Raw genomic sequence first — 16,754 nt, forward strand, 5'->3', positions numbered from 1 at the left:
CCATCTCTCTCTCAGCTAAGGAGATCCAGCTGATGCACCGTGCTCCAGTAGTGGGCATCGTGGTGTTGGACGGCCACGGTTCCCCTCTGCCTGAGCCCCTGGAGGTGGCCCACGACCTGGCCCGCTCAGCTGACATGCAGGGCTGCCACCAGCTACTGGTCATATCCGAGGAACAGTTTAAGGTGAGAACACACACACATCTTACCCACTCACACTCATCTGATGGGGGGACTTTATTTGGCCACAGGTTGAGAAAGGACCGCAGAATGTTTTGTCCTCCCAAGACTTTTAAATGAATATGTAATGTTTGTCTGTTTCCAGGTGTTCACCCTGCCCAAGGTGAGCGCTAAGATGAAGTTAAAGCTCACCGCCATCGATGGTTCGCGCGTGCGCAGGGTGGGCGTGGCCTGGTTCGGCAGCAGCCGCTCGGAGGACTATGGTGAGAGCGGCCTCACCGTCCTGACCAATCAGGGAGACCTCCACGTGGTGTCGTTGCCGGGGGTGAAATTGCAGGTCCAGTACCCCTGTATCCGCAGAGAGGACGTCAGTGGCATCGCATCCTGTGTCTTCACCAAACACGGACAGGGTAGGACGAGAGAGAGACAGCCACACATTTGACCTCACAAACATTTTCCGTTTCATGTGTTCAGCTTCTTTCTCCTCTCCAGGTTTCTACCTGATCTCTCCGTCTGAGTTTGAGCGTTTCTCTCTGTCCGCTCGCTGTGTGGTGGAGCCCAGGTCTCTAGTGGAGGTGCCCTCCCAGACACCCAGCACCACCCTGCCTCGGGCGCAGCCTGACGGGCCGTCTGTGGCGCACAGGTACACTCCCACTGCTTCTCTTTAGTGGTATTACCTATCGTCTTTGGAAGCAGTGTTTTCTGACTGTGACTTTTTCACTCAACTAACCTTTTCACGTTTTACTGAACTGTGTTTTTTTTTCTGTCATTCCAGAAATTCCACGCGGGACACCGATGACGTGGGTAAGATGTAAACAACTACAGTATAATGTTAGCTGTAGTTATGTCACTAGTACTGCATCGCGCATGTGTCTGTGCCTAACAGTAGGAAGGTTTCCGTTAGGCTGTCAGCCTGTCTGTTTGTTCGGTGTGTTGATCAGCTTGCTGCATGTGTGTTTAAGATGACAGTTTGTACACACACACACACACACACACTGGTTGTCGATCTGCGTGTCTTGATGTGCTGACTGCGTGGTGCTGTTTGTTTACAGAGGGCTCTGCTAGACGTGTGATGGAGCATGCTTTGCTGAATGACGAGAGTGAGTAGCCTGCAGAACATAACCGTAACCAACAGTAATGTTTTAGGATGTGATCACTGCGGGGGATTGAACCAGCAACCTTCATGTTTGCTACTGCCATGATCTCACCAGCTGAGCCGCATTCAAGTGTGTCGACTTTAACTGTCAGCTCTGTCTGTTACATAGCAACCCACGACCACCCTACCGCACGTTTCATCATAACCAACTTAACTCATGGCAACTGTCAATTGTCATTGTGTGTCTGTGGTCTGACCTGTTTGTTCCTTACAGCGGTGCTTCAGGAGATCCAGAAATCTCTAGAAGGATACCAGCCGTGAGTATTCGTCCCTGAAGCCAAGTGTTCATGACAAGCCGTTACATTTTACATTGACAGTACCAGTAAAAAGTTTTACAACTCCTACTCATTCCAGGGTTTTTCTTTATTTTGACTATTTTCTACATTGTAGAATAATAGTGGAGACATCGAAACTATGAAATAACACATATGGAATCATGTAGTAACCAAAAAAGTGCTAAACAAATCATAATATATTTGAGATTCTTCAAGGTGGCCACCGTTTGCCTCGATGCCAGCTTTGTAGGTGTGTCCAAACTTTTGACTGGTACTGTACATTTGAGTCATTTAGCAGATGCTCTATTCCAGAGCGATTTACAGGAGCAATTAGGATTTAAGTGCCTTTCTCAAGGGCACAGACAGATTTTTCACCAAGTCAGCTCAGAGATTCGAACCAGCGACCTTTAGGTTACTGGCCCAATGCTCTAAAGTGCTAGGCTAGCTGCTCCTTCCAATGTGTTTTGTTGGTACTCATGTGTTTGCTACAGGACGTTCCTGGAGAACAATGTGAAGAGTGCTCTCGCTGGAGGGAAGGTGCTGACCAATGGAGGTGAGTTTGATATGATCAGTAAAGAACCGGGTTCAAATATTATAATATTTTCTGCCCGTGTTAGACAGCTATGTCAGTCCTCTAATACAGGACTAGTAAAGCAGTGTTACAGACAGCTATGTCAGTCCTCTAATACAGGACTAGTAAACCAGTGTTAGACAGCTATGTCAGTCCTCTAATACAGGACTAGTAAACCAGTGTTACAGACAGCTATGCCAGTCCTCTAATACAGGACTAGTAAAGCAGTGTTACAGACAGCTATATCAGTCCTCTAATACAGGACTAGTAAAGCAGTGTTAGACAGCTATGCCAGTCCTCTAATACAGGACTAGTAAACCAGTGTTACAGACAGCTATGTCAGTCCTCTAATACAGGACTAGTAAACCAGTGTTACAGACAGCTATGTCAGTCCTCTAATACAGGACTAGTAAAGCAGTGTTACAGACAGCTATGTCAGTCCTCTAATACAGGACTAGTAAACCAGTGTTACAGACAGCTATGTCAGTCCTCTAATACAGGACTAGTAAAGGCCCAGTGTTACAGACAGCTATGTCAGTCCTCTAATACAGGACTAGTAAAGGCCCAGTGTTACAGACAGCTATGTCAGTCCTCTAATACAGGACTAGTAAACCAGTGTTACAGACAGCTATGTCAGTCCTCTAATACAGGACTAGTAAAGCAGTGTTACAGACAGCTATGTCAGTCCTCTAATACAGGACTAGTAAAGGCCCAGTGTTACAGACAGCTATGTCAGTCCTCTAATACAGGACTAGTAAACCAGTGTTACAGACAGCTATATCAGTCCTCTAATACAGGACTAGTAAACCAGTGTTACAGACAGCTATGTCAGTCCTCTAATACAGGACTAGTAAACCAGTGTTACAGACAGCTATGTCAGTCCTCTAATACAGGACTAGTAAACCAGTGTTACAGACAGCTATGTCAGTCCTCTAATACAGGACTAGTAAAGCAGTGTTACAGACAGCTATGTCAGTCCTCTAATACAGGACTAGTAAACCAGTGTTAGACAGCTATGTCAGTCCTCTAATACAGGACTAGTAAACCAGTGTTACAGACAGCTATGCCAGTCCTCTAATACAGGACTAGTAAAGCAGTGTTACAGACAGCTATATCAGTCCTCTAATACAGGACTAGTAAAGCAGTGTTAGACAGCTATGTCAGTCCTCTAATACAGGACTAGTAAAGGCCCAGTGTTACAGACAGCTATGTCAGTCCTCTAATACAGGACTAGTAAAGGCCCAGTGTTACAGACAGCTATGTCAGTCCTCTAATACAGGACTAGTAAAGGTCCAGTGTTACAGACTGCTATATCAGTCCTCTAATACAGGACTAGTAAAGGTCCAGTGTTACAGACTGCTACATCAGTCCTCTAATACAGGACTAGTAAAGGCCCAGTGTTACAGACAGCTATATCAGTCCTCTAATACAGGACTAGTAAAGGTCCAGTGTTACAGACTGCTACATCAGTCCTCTAATACAGGACTAGTAAAGGCCCAGTGTTACAGACTGCTATATCAGTCCTCTAATACAGGACTAGTAAAGGTCCAGTGTTATAGACTGCTATGTCAGTCCTCTAATACAGGACTAGTAAAGCAGTGTTACAGACAGCTATATCAGTCCACTAATACAGGACTAGTAAAGGCCCAGTGTTACAGACAGCTATATCAGTCCTCTAATACAGGACTAGTAAAGGTCCAGTGTTACAGACAGCTATGTCAGTCCTCTAATACAGGACTAGTAAAGGCCCAGTGTTACAGACAGCTATATCAGTCCTCTAGTACAGGACTAGTAAAGGCCCAGTGTTACAGACAGCTATATCAGTCCTCTAGTACAGGACTAGTAAAGGCCCAGTGTTACAGACAGCTATATCAGTCCTCTAATACAGGACTAGTAAAGGCACAGTGTTACAGACAGCTATGTCAGTCCTCTAATACAGGACTAGTAAAGCAGTGTTACAGACAGCTATATCAGTCCTCTAATACAGGACTAGTAAAGGCCCAGTGTTACAGACAGCTATGTCAGTCCTCTAATACAGGACTAGTAAAGGCCCAGTGTTACAGACAGCTATGTCAGTCCTCTAATACAGGACTAGTAAAGCAGTGTTACAGACAGCTATATCAGTCCTCTAATACAGGACTAGTAAAGGCCCAGTGTTACAGACAGCTATGTCAGTCCTCTAATACAGGACTAGTAAAGCAGTGTTACAGACAGCTATATCAGTCCTCTAATACAGGACTAGTAAAGGCCCAGTGTTACAGACAGCTATATCAGTCCACTAATACAGGACTAGTAAAGGCCCAGTGTTACAGACAGCTATGTCAGTCCTCTAATACAGGACTAGTAAAGCAGTGTTACAGACAGCTATGTCAGTCCTCTAATACAGGACTAGTAAAGGCCCAGTGTTAGACAGCTATATCAGTCCTCTATTACAGGACTAGTAAAGCAGTGTTACAGACAGCTATATCAGTCCACTAATACAGGACTAGTAAAGGCCCAGTGTTACAGACAGCTATATCAGTCCTCTAGTACAGGACTAGTAAAGGCCCAGTGTTACAGACAGCTATATCAGTCCTCTAATACAGGACTAGTAAAGGCACAGTGTTACAGACAGCTATGTCAGTCCTCTAATACAGGACTAGTAAAGCAGTGTTACAGACAGCTATATCAGTCCTCTAATACAGGACTAGTAAAGGCCCAGTGTTAGACAGCTATGTCAGTCCTCTAATACAGGACTAGTAAAGGCCCAGTGTTACAGACAGCTATGTCAGTCCTCTAATACAGGACTAGTAAAGCAGTGTTACAGACAGCTATATCAGTCCTCTAATACAGGACTAGTAAAGGCCCAGTGTTACAGACAGCTATGTCAGTCCTCTAATACAGGACTAGTAAAGCAGTGTTACAGACAGCTATATCAGTCCACTAATACAGGACTAGTAAAGGCCCAGTGTTACAGACTGCTATATCAGTCCTCTAATACAGGACTAGTAAAGCAGTGTTACAGACAGCTATGCCAGTCCTCTAATACAGGACTAGTAAAGGCCCAGTGTTAGACAGCTATGTCAGTCCTCTAATACAGGACTAGTAAAGCAGTGTTACAGACAGCTATATCAGTCCTCTAATACAGGACTAGTAAAGGTCCAGTGTTACAGACAGCTATATCAGTCCTCTAATACAGGACTAGTAAAGGCCCAGTGTTACAGACAGCTATATCAGTCCTCTAATACAGGACTAGTAAAGGCCCAGTGTTATAGACTGCTATGTCAGTCCTCTAATACAGGACTAGTAAAGCAGTGTTACAGACAGCTATGTCAGTCCTCTAATACAGGACTAGTAAAGGCCCAGTGTTACAGACAGCTATATCAGTCCTCTAGTACAGGACTAGTAAAGGCCCAGAGTTACAGACAGCTATATCAGTCCTCTAATACAGGACTAGTAAAGGTCCAGTGTTACAGACAGCTATATCAGTCCTCTAATACAGGACTAGTAAAGGCCCAGTGTTACAGACAGCTATATCAGTCCTCTAATACAGGACTAGTAAAGGCCCAGTGTTACAGACAGCTATATCAGTCCTCTAATACAGGACTAGTAAAGGCCCAGTGTTATAGACTGCTATGTCAGTCCTCTAATACAGGACTAGTAAAGCAGTGTTACAGACAGCTATGTCAGTCCTCTAATACAGGACTAGTAAAGGCCCAGTGTTACAGACAGCTATATCAGTCCTCTAGTACAGGACTAGTAAAGGCCCAGTGTTACAGACAGCTATATCAGTCCTCTAATACAGGACTAGTAAAGGCCCAGTGTTACAGACAGCTATATCAGTCCACTAATACAGGACTAGTAAAGGCCCAGTGTTACAGACAGCTATATCAGTCCTCTAATACAGGACTAGTAAAGGCCCAGTGTTACAGACAGCTATATCAGTCCTCTAATACAGGACTAGTAAAGGCCCAGTGTTACAGACAGCTATATCAGTCCTCTAATACAGGACTAGTAAAGGCCCAGTGTTACAGACAGCTATATCAGTCCACTAATACAGGACTAGTAAAGCAGTGTTACAGACAGCTATATCAGTCCTCTAATACAGGACTAGTAAAGGTCCAGTGTTACAGACAGCTATATCAGTCCTCTAATACAGGACTAGTAAAGGCCCAGTGTTACAGACAGCTATATCAGTCCTCTAATACAGGACTAGTAAAGGCCCAGTGTTATAGACTGCTATGTCAGTCCTCTAATACAGGACTAGTAAAGCAGTGTTACAGACAGCTATGTCAGTCCTCTAATACAGGACTAGTAAAGGCCCAGTGTTACAGACAGCTATATCAGTCCTCTAATACAGGACTAGTAAAGGCCCAGTGTTATAGACTGCTATGTCAGTCCTCTAATACAGGACTAGTAAAGCAGTGTTACAGACAGCTATGTCAGTCCTCTAATACAGGACTAGTAAAGGCCCAGTGTTACAGACAGCTATATCAGTCCTCTAGTACAGGACTAGTAAAGGCCCAGTGTTACAGACAGCTATATCAGTCCTCTAATACAGGACTAGTAAAGGTCCAGTGTTACAGACAGCTATATCAGTCCTCTAATACAGGACTAGTAAAGGCCCAGTGTTACAGACAGCTATATCAGTCCTCTAATACAGGACTAGTAAAGGCCCAGTGTTACAGACAGCTATATCAGTCCTCTAATACAGGACTAGTAAAGGCCCAGTGTTATAGACTGCTATGTCAGTCCTCTAATACAGGACTAGTAAAGCAGTGTTACAGACAGCTATGTCAGTCCTCTAATACAGGACTAGTAAAGGCCCAGTGTTACAGACAGCTATATCAGTCCTCTAATACAGGACTAGTAAAGGCCCAGTGTTATAGACTGCTATGTCAGTCCTCTAATACAGGACTAGTAAAGCAGTGTTACAGACAGCTATGTCAGTCCTCTAATACAGGACTAGTAAAGGCCCAGTGTTACAGACAGCTATATCAGTCCTCTAGTACAGGACTAGTAAAGGCCCAGTGTTACAGACAGCTATATCAGTCCTCTAATACAGGACTAGTAAAGGTCCAGTGTTACAGACAGCTATATCAGTCCTCTAATACAGGACTAGTAAAGGCCCAGTGTTACAGACAGCTATATCAGTCCTCTAATACAGGACTAGTAAAGGCCCAGTGTTACAGACAGCTATATCAGTCCTCTAATACAGGACTAGTAAAGGTCCAGTGCACTACTTTAGTGAGCATTTTGAATGTATATTTTATAGTGACCTCACTGTGAACCTGGCCTCGACTGTGACAGACCCACTAGGATAACAGTCCATTTAAATGAATGTAGCAGCCTACAGTGGGAGGGAGTTTATGAAAATGTAATCTCTCATTGACAGACACTACCTAAACATAACTAAGCATCTGACCAAATTACGCAAGCTTTTAGTTCTGGGTTAACCGAGATGAATGAAAACGTGACCAGACAGAGATCACATGAAAGCTGCAATACTTGTCCCAGTCTGCAGAAAGGAAGACCATTTAATCACATCACACCTAGAACTATACCGAACAAAAATATCAACGCAACATGCAACAGTTAAGCTTTTACTGAGTTACAGTTCATATAAAGGACATCAGTCACTTTAAATGAATAAATTAGACCCTAATCTATGGATTTCACATGACAGGGCAGGGGCACAGCTTATTGGTGGGCCGGGCTAATCAGAATGAGTTTTTCCCCACAAACGGGCTTTATTGCTTACAGAAATACTCCTCAGTTTCATCAGTTGTCTGGGTGGTTGGTCTCCGATGATCCCACAGGGTAAGAAGCCAGATGTGGAGGTCCTGGACTGGTGTGGTTACACGTGGTTATGAGGCCGGTTGGACATACTGCCAAATTCTCTAGAACGACGTTGAGGCTGCTCAGGGTAGAGAAATTAACATTCAATTCTCTGGCAACATTTCTGGTGGACATTCCTGCAGTCAGCATGCACATTCCCTCAAGACATCTGTGGCATTGTGTTGTGTGACAACTGCACATTTTAGTGGCTTTTTATTGTCTCCAGCACAAGGTGCACCTGTGTAATGATCATGCTGTTTAATCAGCTTGTTCATATGCCACACCTGTCAGGTGGATGGATTATCTTGGCAAAGGAGAAATACTGACTAACAGGGATGTAAACAAACTTGTGCACAGAATTTTAATGAAAAAGGCTTATTTTGCATATGGAACAATTCTGGGATATTTTATTTCAGCTCATGAAACATGGGACCAACACTTTATAAATTGCGTTTATATTTCAGTATATTTTCAAATACCTAGGTTAAGTGCATGGGAGTGTATTTTAGTCAATGTATTTTAGTTTTTTCAAAATTTTCCAAGTGTATTTCCAAATGCACAAAAATATTCAGCCAATGAATGCCTACTTTGAATTTATGTCAAAGTAACTGAGATATTTGGACACTGGTCTGAAATGGTATTTGGACCCTGGTCTGAAACGGTATTTGGACCCTGGTCTGAAACGGTATTTGGACCCTGGTCTGAAACGGTATTTGGACCCTGGTCTGAAACGGTATTTGGACCCTGGTCTGAAACGGTATTTGGACCCTGGTCTGAAACGGTATTTGGACCCTGGTCTGAAACGGTATTTGGACCCTGGTCTGAAACGGCATTTGGACCCTGGTCTGGATCGGTATTTGGACCCTGGTCTGGATCGGTATTTGGACCCTGGTCTGGATCAGTATAATGAATATCACAATGGTGATGATGATGATTGTTATGACAATGGCATTGACCCTGTTCATTTGTTTTGCTCATCTCTTGCTCTCTCTCTCTCTCTCTCTCTCTCTCAGACTGAGCCAGTCCTTCCTGGTCATGAGACATCATGGAGTCTGCCTAGCAAACTACGCCACACTACTAATACTGCCACTACTGACCCCTGAACCATGACCCCTAGCCCCCAGAGACTGAAACCTCACCCCTAACCCAAAAAGACTCACTGGCTGTGTTCCAAATTGCACTCTATTCCCCAAGTAGTGCACTGCTTTTTACCAAGCCCATATAGGGCGAGTGGTGTAGTGTATGAGGACTAGGGTGTGATTTGAGCCCATATAGAGAGAAGAGCGATGGAGAGGGGGTCCACCGGCTGTGCCTAGAGACCAACCACTGTACTGTAATACCCTCCTACACTTGGTACCTCTACACCTGCAACACAGTGGTCATGATATGGTCATTCCGCTGACGCGCTTGTCCAAAGCCAATCACAGTTCACACACCTTCACATACAAGCCATAATTGCATTTAACGCACCCTACTCGCTCACCCACCCACTCTCTCCTCACCCCGACCCCAGTCACGGCCTTCCGACCTTCAGCCTTTCACCATTTGAACCCAAGCTGACCTGTGGAACTCTGTTTCGTCCAATCCCAACCCTGCCTCGGCACGTCCTCGCTTGCCTTCGTCTCCTAGAGAGAGACACGGTTGGAGACGGGGAGATATAGGGAGGAAGAATGGACTTGTTTTTATTCATATTTTATTTGTGATTTAATTTGACCTGTGATTTTAGTATTTTTGTTTTGATTCGACCTACAATCTAGATGGATGGGGGGGGAAACTGTACAAGAAAACAACAAGAATGTTTAAAAAGTGACCTGTTTGACATGGTAGTTTGTTGCTAATGCTGACAAGACATTGTTTGGGGCGAGAGAGAGAAACACTGAGTATCTGTGGAATCGGAACAGTTAATTTTAAACCAGACCTAATCCTAGAACGTCAGCCTGGCAGCCAGAAAAAGAGCCCGTGTCCACAAAGCCTCTGAGTACGAGTGATGATCAGTTTAGGTTTATAAGATTATAATAAGATTATATGGACAGATCTTAGATCAGCATTCCTTGTGTAAACGGGCCCTGTTCCTGCTTTAGCCAACCTCAGAAACTGATCTGACTACCAGACTAGTCGTGCAAGACCACTGTGCCGTAGATGTCTCCCCAAGCGTTTTTTTTGCTAACTGACCTCCCTCCTTGCCTCCCCTACCGTCCGCTCATTAAGGTGTAATAACCAGTTATAAGTTATAACCTGTCGTAGGTACTTGTCCACTACCGTGTAGCACACAATGGGAAGGGGAACAACTTTCTATGAGGGTTTTACATTTTTATCATGTTAAACGGCTTTGTTTTGAACACAGCATTGAATAATGTAATTTAGGAATGTAATTTTAAGATATTGTAGTCACATGTTTAATATATATATATATGTACTATATGATGATTCTAGGCCTGCAGTTGGGCCTGTTTTGTTAATGGGGGTTGGCTGCTATAGTCGGATCTTACAAGGAAATATTTTGGTACAGTTTCTCTGAAATGCTGGGTATTTTAGCATTTTTATGGTCTCTAGAATATATTTTTGTAGTGAATGGTCGAGTATGAGAACCCTAATTTTTGGATTGCTAACTTTCACACTACATAATGTCCTGCTGGAAAATGAATACAAGTTTTTTTTTCACAAGAGTTCATGTCTGTTCCTTTCTATGAAGTTGGACTTTATTGACTGCTTGATTGAACATTAGAGTTGCTGATTCAAGACTTGCTCTGACTCCTCCCCTCAATCGGCACATTCACAACAAGGTACGTTCATCTGATGGCCATGGCCTGAGGGTATACCCTGAGCCTGGTGAGTTTGGTGCTGGCTGGTGAAGTGGATAAAGTAGGGATCGGTTGTCATACAAGCACAGCCAAGAGTTTTAATGATCAACTATTGAGCAGCACTGATTTGCTGGTCCACCATCGCTTTGCTGAAACGTAACATCTCCTATAAGGACTGCTCTCAAAGAACAGACCGTTCACTCTCTAATGGTGGTGGAAGGGAGAATGTATAGTTAGCTCAAACATGACAGAAAGCACATTGGCCCATATTAACTATATTGCTCTGCCAGAATGTGCTGTTTAGAGCATATTTGTTTACTCATGTAGCCAATCAAATGCCGTTTCATAATGTTGACACAGTTACCTGCTCCATAAGTGAAACATTTTCAGCATGTTTTGTAGATGAGATATAATGCTCTTCAACTGAAAAAAAAGGTGATGTGAAGAAGAGGGGGAGGAAAAGGAAGCAAGAAATAGGAGAGCTTAGTCTGTGCATTCCAGAGCACAGATGATATCTCTTTCCAAGAGAAGGCACTATTCTTTCATTCTATCCATCCCTCGATCTCTCCCTTGTCTGTCATCACCTATTGTCAATCTCTACACACCTGCTCTCACCGTTCCACTCCCTCGTTCACCAGCGACACCTGAATACCTATAGAGGTGTCACATCATTTAGGTCCATCTACAGCTAGTGTGACTTCAAGCTGAGATCAAACATAACCACCTAGGGTGTTTTTATTTTTTTGCAATGTTATAAATTATTATTAAAATGTTTAACATACCCGAATAACAAAAACCTGAAATAATTTTTGTCTTTGGTAGTTAATCGTAGCAAGTCTTATGTTGTGTGCTAATACACTACACAGTACAGGAACTATGATGGTACTTTTGTGATCCTGTAGTTAATGGGTTCAGTAGCTAAACTTGATCTAACCTATGGCATGTGTGTCAAGTGGTGCTCAGGGTGTCAAAGGTCAAACTCTGTCCTAATGCTGACTGACTCTGGTTGACCTGGTGCACTTGTCTATTAAGTTATCTATCTAAACATTTATGTAATAAAGCTGTTTCGTGGGTTAACTCAATCAGATTGGCTGGGCCTGGCTCCCCACTCAGTTTGACAACCCAGCAGGGGTCTGAAATCCAAGATGGCTGACAAACCTGTGACAATAGAAACCCATTAAATTCGAGAGAAATGGAAACTGAAAGCCAGTGGAGCAGAGGAAGGAGCCCAGACTCTGAAAGATGACAAAGACAACGATGCTTCTTCCCCAGTGGAGACGCAGGAGGATGAGGCTACCTCAGCTACATCCAAAGGCCCTAAAGTCCCATCACGGATGATGCTGCTGAAAGCAAAAAGAAAAGACCTCAAAGCCTGTCTGGCAAAGGAGAACAGGAACGAGGGAAAGGAGCAACAATATGGCGAAGGAAACATTGGCCTGAACAGGAAAAACATTGGCCCGGTCCTGGGCAGAGTCAAGATGGTGTCTGTTAAATACAGGACCAGTAAGCTGCTGGCAAATCCTAGAGAGGAAGCAGCTACAGCCAGGTCTACAGATGCAGTCTCAGCCAAACCCACGGACCGTCTCATCGCTTGTAGGAAAGGCATGATGACTCTATGACATGTCTCGGGCTGGATCAGGGGGAAGACACCCAAAGGGTTCAACCTGAGTAGTAAACTGAGCAGTGGCCCAGACCATGGTGTCTCCCACTGGCTCACTCTCCAAGCCATCAAGCAGAGGGAGGGAGCTACCTGCTCAAAAACAGGATGACCATGTGTGTGGCTAGTAATACCAGCCTGGCCAGCAAGAAGAGCAGAGTCTCTGGATCCCCACCAGCCACCATCGTGCTCCCCAGAATAAACAAGCTGGCCTTGGACATGGGCAAGGCCAATGGAATCCTGCCAACACAACCAGCCCAGCCAGTACAGCCTGCTGGAACCAGACCTCACCCTCAAGTGTTAAAGGTTACAGATGATTAATGAATTTGATTGTTTAATTTTTATCATGATAATGGCTCACAGGAAACCTCTCAGCCTGGTTATGTATACGGCTCACTCAGTTATCAAGAGAAAGCCATTATCACAATGTAGCAATTATCGTGATCATAGCAGATATATTATCATGATACAAAACCCCACCACCGTCCCAGCCTGCCCTACCCTCAGGATACCCTCCTGCCCAAACAGATAGTGGAGAAGCTGACCAAGTGGATGGGGACCAGGCCAGGATGGGAGAGGAGTCTGGGGTAACCTGCTCAGGACATGCTCGAGAGCCGCCTCAACAAAACAGGGATTAGAAACAACTGCCACTCGTTATTTAACACCCAATTATATACAAACAATTGCTTGCTTACCCTGACAAAGACACTGTTGTTAAATGATGGGAGGAAAATTCATAATTTGAAAAGCCTTTATTTTCTTTGCATTTCCATGTAAATAACCGGAGGAGCAAACCGTTGAAGTCCCTGTAACTCCTAATGTTACGAGCCTACCAGACGAGCTAAATGACTTCTATGCTTGCTACGAGGCAAGCAACACTGAAGCATGCATGAGAGCATCAGCTGTTCCAGACGACTGTGTGATCATGCTCTCTGTAGCCGATGTGAGTAAGACCTTTAAACCAGTCAACATTCACAAGACTGCAGGGCCAGACATATTACAAGGATGTGTACTCCGAGCATGCGCTGACCAACTGGCAAGTGTTTTCAATGACATTTTCGTCCCTGACCGAGTCTGTAATACCAACTTGTTTCAAGCACACCACCATAGTCCCTGTGCCAAAGAACAACAAGGTAACCTGCCTAAATGACTACCGAGGCTCAAATCAACACCATTATCCCAGAAACCCTAGACCCACTCCAATTTGCATACCGCCCTAGGAGATCCACAGATGATGCCATCTCTATTAGAGGTCGACGGATTATGATTTTTGATGGACAGCACCGTGGGCATAGTGGAGCTCTACGGTAATGTGCTTAATAAAATACATCCGGCAAATTCATAAGGGGGGAAAAATACATTTCGATGGGAGCCAATAGTTCACAATGATAGAGCCTCTTTCTGTCCACAAGCCTTGTCATCATGCAATATTGAATACCCATATTTAGTTATCAACTATGATCATGGTCACAGATCTATCGCAATTGCCTATCCGCTATTATTAATATTCATTAGATGTAGTAACTGTCACTTGGGATCAGGCTACAGGTAATAAAACAAATGTTTTTTAACAAGCAAATATTCAGTTCATATCCATATCGTTAATATTATCAGGCGATTAAAGGGTCGTTCAAAATTGAACTAAGCAAGCCGCAAAATCGCCCAGTTTATATCTGAAAACAAATCAATGGCTGCTATAACTTTCTAAGAAAGAAAAAACATGGCAATAGTTGAAATCACAATTAGAAACAGTCAGTAACATAGACCCAATGCTATTGAAATGACAATCAAATCCCGCAGGTAATCCAATTTATAACGGTCTGTTTTAACATCTGACATATAATACCGACACAATTTACCAGAAATTAGCCTGAAAATCCAGTCAAGTGTTTCTTAACAGAGATTTCCACATGCGCAAAAGGGATCTATCATAGCAGCCAAACAAATGAAATCGACATCCATTGACTCAAAACCAGATCTTGCGCCTTGTAATAAAAGCAGATCATCTTTGTTCATGCAACATATTTCTATTACTTTACTACGTCACCTTAGCTCCGCAAAGTTTATTAGTTTGATGCAAACCCTAATTTGGCTTTGTATGACGTATACATTACTTCGAGATTCCATCTTAATTCACTGTAACTGTATGGGAAAAGGATTTATTAAAGAAATATAGCAACTCATCTCTTACTGCAAAAAAAATACATTTTTCAGGCATTAAGGGCAGTTTCTCTAAATGTATTACCTGGATGGAAAAAAATCCCATAAGTATTTAGACAGTCATATAATGCTTCAACCTTATATCAAATGATCCATAAACGGAACCAACTCAGAAAAAACTTGTATTAACTATTTTCCCACCAGACATACGTCTATGTCTGGGTGCGCAAGTTAGTATATTATTCATCATTTAGTTCCATCATTACTTCATCAAATCTCTAGTAATCGATTATACACACATACAATTTGTCACATTTTCACAGAATCCATACATAACGTTAGAATCTTAGGTACTCATATTAATGAATGACTCCATGTGCATTTTCAACGACTCCCCCTTGCTTCACGGCAGCTCTGCAAACACTCCCAGCAGAATCCATCAACTGTAGATTTCCAGAATTATAGATTTGCCCCTACCCCGTGATATTCTGTGATGGGGACGGAACTCCAAGATAACGCTATATATCGAAACGTATTACCCAGATATGAAATCACACATTTCAATCTATTATTCTGCTAATTTCTGTATGTTATTATAGAAACTTCAGATGAACACTTATTTGTACACTCACACAACTCTCATATCACATTCATACACACACAGGAACACGAACACACAGGGGAATGAAGCAGACGAGGAAAACTGGTTAGCGCTGTTTTGAGATTTCAAAATCCTGGTCACTTGTAAAAGGTTTCCAATATTACCCTCAGAGTATTGCCTAATCAATAGTCCCAGAACGAGATGTTGTCTCCACACGGGAATGTTACCTATTGCAACCACTGTGGTACAACTCCTTTTATATTTACCCAAATATGCAAAACTGCCTACAGAGTACCCGTGTTCCTATCTAATTATGTAACACAGTCCCAAAAATCTAATTGTACCTTGTATTCCCTAACCTCTACTTCAGGTGAAGTTCCATAAAGATCTAAATTCTCACAACGACATCTACCAATAGTAACCCGGGGCATGCCTGTTTACCTCCATTTACAACAAAACATTTTATTTAATTACATTCATAAATTGAGCTTCACTGAGACAAATGCTTAGCTCTCTGTCATTTGTACTCAGGTCCCTCGTTTAATGAGCTTCGCCAAGCCGAGTGCACTCACGCTCTGGTTCTTCACTCCACACCGCCTCACCAGATCCTACAGTGATCAAATCAGTACCACGGAGCTGAAATCTTGGTTGCCCACAACTGGTTAATGAACAATTATGTCCAAGGATACCTCACTTAAACACTCTTATCAATTCAACTCAGTCTTGCTAGTTACGTCAACTGTGGCCCTCTTAAGGAAGACCTCGCTCCGAACGTACCCTCAACCGCGGCTTCAAAAAAAAAATATATATATTATTATTTTCTTGACCCTACTGATTAAATTAACCAATATCACCTCTCCTTCGATGCTATGTTCGGAGGTGGTATCCACCCGCCCCGTCTTCCTGTTGGATCCTTAGGCAGGTCTCAGTCTGCTCCTCCTCAGGAGTGCAGCTTCCCTGTGGTCTCAATTTGGAGCCCTCTGTGCACAGTTTTACCCAGGTCCTCAGGAACGGTCAGCGGGTGGAGTTACACCTCCTGGCAAGCTCGCCAAGAATGTGGTAGAAATTCTACCCTTAATCAATAATGAGGAGAGGAAAATGAACAATCAATCAAGGTATTACTTTTATTAAAATACTTATAATGAGGAGGCTGGTTATAACAAGGAGGCTGGTCGCCCCTCCCCCGCAGGTGGTGGAGTGAGAGCCTCCTGAGTGGAGTTAGCTTCTGAGTTATATACTATCTCAGGATAGGTCAGGATTGGTGCAACTTCAGATATGAAGTACAATGGTTCCAAACACTAACCCCACACATCCTGTGCCAGACCTTGGGCCCAAAATACAAATAACTTGTTGTTTTGTTCAGCACTAAGAAGTTAGGACATTTGTTGTTACTTAGTTTCCACCTTGAACTAGGGGAGAGAACAATTTCCCCCTAGGAGGAGGTGACTGACACACAGACATTGTGGAGACAAGTGATTGGTTCCCCATTACTCACGCCATCCCTTCACATGGTTTGCAATAAAGACACACAGTTCACATA

At 43.4% G+C, this 16,754-nt stretch overlaps 2 protein-coding genes across 4 annotated transcripts in view; both read left to right on the plus strand.

Moving 5' to 3' along the window:
* LOC139570037 (LLGL scribble cell polarity complex component 2-like) overlaps window positions 1-10,661 on the plus strand; it is a 41,686-nt gene extending 31,025 nt beyond the window's left edge. For 2 of the 3 annotated variants that reach the window (XM_071391481.1, XM_071391482.1), the window contains exons 20-27: window positions 16-182; window positions 322-586; window positions 669-819; window positions 952-980; window positions 1,229-1,276; window positions 1,547-1,589; window positions 2,099-2,160; window positions 9,009-10,661. In XM_071391481.1, coding sequence (XP_071247582.1) covers window positions 16-182; window positions 322-586; window positions 669-819; window positions 952-980; window positions 1,229-1,276; window positions 1,547-1,589; window positions 2,099-2,160; window positions 9,009-9,013 — 770 coding nt within the window. In that variant the 3' untranslated portion in view covers window positions 9,014-10,661. The remainder of the gene's footprint in view (window positions 1-15; window positions 183-321; window positions 587-668; window positions 820-951; window positions 981-1,228; window positions 1,277-1,546; window positions 1,590-2,098; window positions 2,161-9,008) is intronic. The other variant, XM_071391483.1, reaches the window with a different exon arrangement.
* Window positions 10,662-11,672: 1,011 nt separating this feature from the next.
* LOC139569723 (unconventional myosin-XVB-like) overlaps window positions 11,673-16,754 on the plus strand; it is a 33,539-nt gene continuing 28,457 nt past the window's right edge. Inside the window, 3 exon segments of the mRNA XM_071391114.1 lie at window positions 11,673-11,678; window positions 11,987-12,545; window positions 12,548-12,717. Of these exon segments, the coding sequence (XP_071247215.1) occupies window positions 11,673-11,678; window positions 11,987-12,545; window positions 12,548-12,717 (735 nt within the window).

The sequence above is a fragment of the Salvelinus alpinus genome, chromosome 3, assembly GCF_045679555.1.
Source record: "Salvelinus alpinus chromosome 3, SLU_Salpinus.1, whole genome shotgun sequence".
NCBI lineage: Eukaryota > Metazoa > Chordata > Actinopteri > Salmoniformes > Salmonidae > Salvelinus > Salvelinus alpinus.